The sequence below is a fragment of the Propithecus coquereli genome, unplaced genomic scaffold, assembly GCF_000956105.1.
Source record: "Propithecus coquereli isolate 6110/MARCELLA unplaced genomic scaffold, Pcoq_1.0 Scaffold113, whole genome shotgun sequence".
NCBI classification, from domain to species: Eukaryota; Metazoa; Chordata; class Mammalia; order Primates; family Indriidae; genus Propithecus; species Propithecus coquereli.
The window spans coordinates 1911930-1917663 of NW_012135303.1; the positions used below are offsets into that span (position 1 = coordinate 1911930).

At 37.8% G+C, this 5734-nt stretch overlaps 1 protein-coding gene across 1 annotated transcript in view; it reads right to left on the reverse strand.

Annotated features, from left to right (window-relative positions):
- NBEAL1 (neurobeachin-like 1) overlaps nucleotides 1-5734 on the reverse strand; it is a 208658-nt gene that overhangs the window by 66826 nt on the left and 136098 nt on the right. The window contains exons 32-33 of the mRNA XM_012655033.1: nucleotides 4045-4091; nucleotides 3095-3235 (exon numbers count right to left, since the gene is read on the reverse strand). Coding sequence (XP_012510487.1) covers nucleotides 3095-3235; nucleotides 4045-4091 — 188 coding nt within the window. The remainder of the gene's footprint in view (nucleotides 1-3094; nucleotides 3236-4044; nucleotides 4092-5734) is intronic.

Consider the following 5734-nt stretch of genomic DNA (forward strand, 5'->3'; position numbering starts at 1 on the left):
TTGCTCAGGCTGGACTAGAACTCCTGAGCTCAAACAATCCGCCCGCCTTGGCCTCCCAGAGTGCTAGGATTACAGGCGTGAGCCACCGCGCCCGGCCTAATTCACTCATTTCAAGTGGACAATTCAATGGTTTAATTTGTAACCACCACAATCAATTTTAGAACATTCTTACCACTACAAAAAGAAATGCTGTACCTGTTAGCATTCACTCCTCATTCACCCCACCCTCACCTCCTGGCAACTGCTAATCTATTTTCTATCTCTATGGATTTGCCTACTTTGGGTATTTCATGCAAATCATGCAGTATGTAGCTTTTGTGTCTGGTTGATTTCATTCAGCATATTTTCAAGGTTCATCAATATCATAACATGTATCAACACTTCATTCCTTTTATTCATTTACAGCCAAATAATATTCCATTGTATGAATATACAGCATTTATTTATTCATTTATCAGTAGATGGACACTTGGGTTGTTTCTACTTTTTGGTTATAAATAATGCTGCTATGAACATTTATATACAAGTTTTTGTGTGAACATATATCTTCAATTATTTTGAGTCTCTATCTAGGAGTGGAATTGCTAGGTCTTATGGTGCTACTATGGTTTGAATATGGTTTGTTTGGCCCCATCAAGTCTCATGTTGAAATTTGATCCCCAGTGTTGGAGGTGGGGCCTGGTTGGAGGTGTTTGGATCATGGGAGTCGATCCCTCTGATGACTTGGTGCCATTCTCACAGGTGTGAGTGGGTTCTCATTCTCAGTTCTTGTGAGAACTGGCTGTTGAAAAGAGCCTGCCACCTCCCCAACTCTTGCCTTGTGATCTGCACATGCTGTCTCCCCTTCGCCTTCCACCGTGAGTGGAAGCAGCCTAAATCCCTCGCCAGAAGCAGTTGCTGGCACCATGATCCTTGTACAGCCTGCAGAATCATGAGCCAAATAAACTTCTTTTCTTTGTAAATTCCTCAGCCTCAGGTATTCCTTTATAGCAACACAAGATGAACTAAGACATATGGTATTAATATTAATAATTCTATGTTTAACCTTTTGAGGAACTGCCAGACTATTTTCCAGAAAGGCTGCACCATTTTACATTCCCGCCAGCAGTATATAAGGGTATCAATTTCTCAACATGCTCATCCACACTAGTTATTATCTTTTTGATTATACCCATCGTAGTGGGTGTAAAGTGATACCTCGTTGTGATTTTGATTTGATTTCCCTGATAACTCATGATATTGAGCATCTTTTCATGTGTTTATTGAATATTTGCATTATCTTCTTTGGAGAAATGTTTATTCAGATCTTTTGTCCATGTCTTTTTTTTTTTTGAGAGACAGGGTCTTGCTGTGTTGCCCCAGCTAGAGTATAGTGGCATCATCATAGCTCACTGCAACCTCCAACTCCTAGGCTCAAGCAATCCTCCTCTCAGCTTCCTGAGTAGCTGGGACTACAGGTGTGCACCACCACACCCAGCTAATTTGTGTATTTTTTGTAGAGACGGGGTCCCACTCTTGCACAGGGTGATCCTCAAACTCCTGACCTGAAGTGATATTCCCATCTCAGCCTCCCAGAGTGCTTGGATTACAGGTGTGAACCAACATGCCTGGCCCCTATGTCCATTTTTTAATATTTGTTTTTGTATTATTTAGTAGTAAGGGTTAGTTTTTTTCTTTTTTAAGAGACAGGGTCTCACTATCACCAGGTTGCCCAGGCTGGACTCAAGCTCCTGGGCTCAAGTAATCCTCCCACCTCAGCCTCTCCAGTAGCTAGGACTTCAGGTGAGTGCCACCATGCCTAGCTTGGAAGGATTCTTTATATGTTCTATATACAAGTCCCTTATCACTGCAGTCCCCAAATCCCCCCCACCCCTGATACAGAAGGAGGCAAGAGGCGAGCGAGTGAAGCCCCACCTGAACCCATAGCTGCACCCCATCTCTGGCATCACTGCCCAAGCCCTCCCCCCTAATCCCCCTCAGATCAGCAGCGACATCAGACCCTCATAGGAGAGTGAACCACACTGCAAACTGCACATATGAGGGATCCAGGTTGCTTTTTCCCCATGAGAATCCAATGCCTAATGATCTGAGGTGAAGCCGAGGTGGTGACCTCCCACAGGAAAAACTGTCTTCCACGAAACTGGTCCCTGGTGTCAGAAAGGTTGGGGACCGCTGCCTTATCAGATACACAATTTTCACGTGCCCTTTGAAGTATAACAAAATCTATTTTTGAAGCTTTGTAAAAAATCATTTATTCACAAAATCATTAAAAGGTGAAAAGACTAAGTTATACTTTACCTACTACATCTTACAGAAGGAAAATTACTGCTATCATGGTAAATGTAACATTAGGGATATTTAGTGATTTTGGAGCCAAAGTCTCTTCTTGAAAGCCAAGGCTATTGCACTTAAGACAAAGATAAAGGACCCGGGCTAACTCTGAAAGAGAAAAGCTTAATGGAAAGAGAAGAAAATAGGCAATGTTTCCATAGCTCTTGATGGGGTGGGGACGGCAAAATGGTAGTTAAAGAATAAAAGGCCACAAGGAGACAAAATGTGGGAGGGAGCTACCTGGAGGACACAGTGAGGAACAGAAGATTCATGGAGAAGTTAGTCTCCTTAGGATTATTAGAAGAATGTGAAACACAGGTAAGTTATAGTTCTCACAGGTAACACATTAATACAGAGGTATCATAGACCTCTTTGAGCTACTGCTACAATGTATGTGTCCTTTATTGCTCCCTTTTTCTACTCCTCTTGATAAATATTTTTAAGATTGCATAGGCAATAGTTAGGTTTGATTCTCTCTAAATCAGATCGAATTCTAAATCTCTGGTACATTTCTCAAAAAAGTAAGAATCACAAAGGTACACTGGAATAACACTGAAAAAGGAATTCTCCATAAAAGTCACTTGTGTGAGTCAGTCTGAGTGACTCATTCTCAAACTAGTTTGGTTATTTTTAACAGAATCAAAACCTAATAGAGGAGAATAAAAAAAGACATGGCCCTGTTACAAAGTACATGACCCGAAGCAAATACTTTTCAACACTAATATGTAGTCATAAGAAAACAGCTTATTTACTTAAAACATACCTTCCACTCTGAAGCTGGATATGGAGGGTGGTGAATGGTTCTACACGGATGAGATAGTGCATGACGCCCGCAGAATTTGAATAGTGAGTACCATAATGAAACTTATCAATAGTTCCCATAGGATCCTCAAAATTTTCATATCTATAAAGAAAACCCAAAATTTTATAAGCACAATAGTAAAATTACATAAGGGGGCATAAGTTTATATTGTATTACTGATAACAGTCTTTAAAAATTCAGTCCTTATTTATATCCTTTATTATTCATAATTATTAACATCACATGATTATTCATATTATCACATCATATTAATAAATGAAAAGTTTCATTCCTTAATACTTTTTTTCTGAACAATGAAAAATCACTAACGCTGGATTCTGGAACAGTTTTGCATCATGCAATAATACATGTTCACTGTAGAAAAATTAGAAAATGAAGATGATTAAAACAGAAGAAACTTAAAATCAACTATAATTCCATGTCCCAGAGATAATTAACATTAACTTTTTGGTGAATATTTGTCTATCCTAATGTATACATTAATATACAAATATTTTTTAACATAAAAGTACTGTACATAATGTATTGTTCACAACTTATTTTTTCATTTACGAATTTCCTATTGACATCTTTCTAAGCGATTGAATAGTCTATTTTTAACATGTACATGATATTGAACTGTATGGATGTACCACAATTTAACTATTTCTTTACTTTTAGACACTTTGGTTGTTTCCATTTTTCTGTTAGTATAAGCAGTGTGATAACTAGACATCCTTTTGTGCCAAGGTAACAGAAAAAATATGGGGAACCAGTCAGGAATTGTGGAAATTAATGCCTAGAAATCTAAACGTAAAAGAAAAAGGAGATGGTGGATAGGAAAAAGACTTAAACAAGATTATTAGCAAAGGATATCTAGTGATTCTGCAAACTCTGTGTCTGATACTTACATGCATAATTGTCTCAATGGTGACTTCTGAATTAGTGTGTATAAAATCTGAATAAGAATGAAAAGTTTTACGGATGCAATAAACACTGAATTTTTAAAACCAAAATAGTAATCTGAGCCAGGCACAGTGGCTCACGCCTGTAATCCTAGCATTCTGGGAGGCCTAGGTGAGAGGATCAATTGAGGTCAGGAGTTCGAAAACAGCCTGAGCAAGAGTGAGACTCTGTCTCTACTAAAATAGAAAAAAAATTAGCCAGGCAACCCCACATAGAAAAAATAAGGTGGGCATGGTGGCACCCACCTGTAGTCCCAGCCACTTGGGAAGCTGAGGCAGGAAGATCACTTGAGCCCAGGACTTTGAGGTTGCTGTGAGATAGGCTGACACCATAGCACTCTAGTCTGGGCAACAAAGTGAGACACTGTCTCGAAAAAAAAAAAAAAAGTAATCTATTCATGAAGCTGAGGCCTATTTCTTTTTACATAGTAATTAGTAATATTTAGGGAAATAAAAGTTGAGAGGTCAAAGTCATTTGTATTGATGTAAAAACATGCCATTAGGCTGGCTGTGGTGGCTCATAAATGCCTGTAATCCAAGCTGAGAGAAGGAGTATCCCTTGTGGCTGGGAGTTTGAGAATAGCCTGGGTCACATGGCAACTGTACAAAAAATAAAAAAATTAGTGAGGCGTGGTGGCACACGCCTGTAGTCCCAGCTACTTGGAAGGCTGAGGTAGGAGGATCCCTTGAGCCCAGGAGTTCAAGGCTGCAGTGAGCTATGATTGTGCTCCTGTACCCCCACTTGGGCAACAGAGTGAGACCCTGTCTCTTAAAACAAATACGCCATTAAAATTTAAAACAACTTGTATCTTTGATTACCGATAAAATAAGTTATTGATGTAAATAATTCCTGTGGAACATTGTTTAAAAAAACACAAAACCTTTTTTTGATTATTATCAGAAAAAAATTTGACTAATGGCAGTGACCGAATAAATATATACACAGCCAACTTCTACTGGTAAATCAAATAAAATAATAAACACATCAAAAATTCCTAGGGAAGATTTGAAAAGAAAAAAAAAAAAAAAAAAAAAAAAAAAGTACCACCTACTTTCAAATGAATCTGTAACTTAGTTTGCAAAATAGTTCTTTGTTTTTATTATTAGAAGTCATAACTGAAAAGTCACCCACAAGTTCACATGGAGAAGAGGGAAATTAAGGGAAATTAAAATCAGATTATTCTTTTGCCGGAGGACAGCTTGCTTCAAAAAAAAATTGTGAGAAGTTGACAAGTGGATCATAAATAACTAGAACTATAAAGATTTTTTTCTTATTAAATGATACTGTCTAAATTCTTACACATTTCATTGTTCTTTATTCACACTATTATTATTGAATAACAGATTAGTGTTAATTTTATATCTAAATACTTTTATATTACATGGATATTTTTATATACATGTTAGTTTAGTTAGGTTATAAAGTCTAAAATACATGGGAAGAAATTTCAAGGACCTATTACCCTTTAGCACATACTTACTACAAGATAAAAAGAAATTCTGAGCTACATTAACATAAATTTGTTGAAGAAGGCAAATCAAAAGAACTGTACTTAAGATATTTAAAGCGGGCCTGGTGCGGTGGCTCACGCCTGTAATCCTAGCACTCTGGGAGGCGGGTGGATCGCTCAAGGTC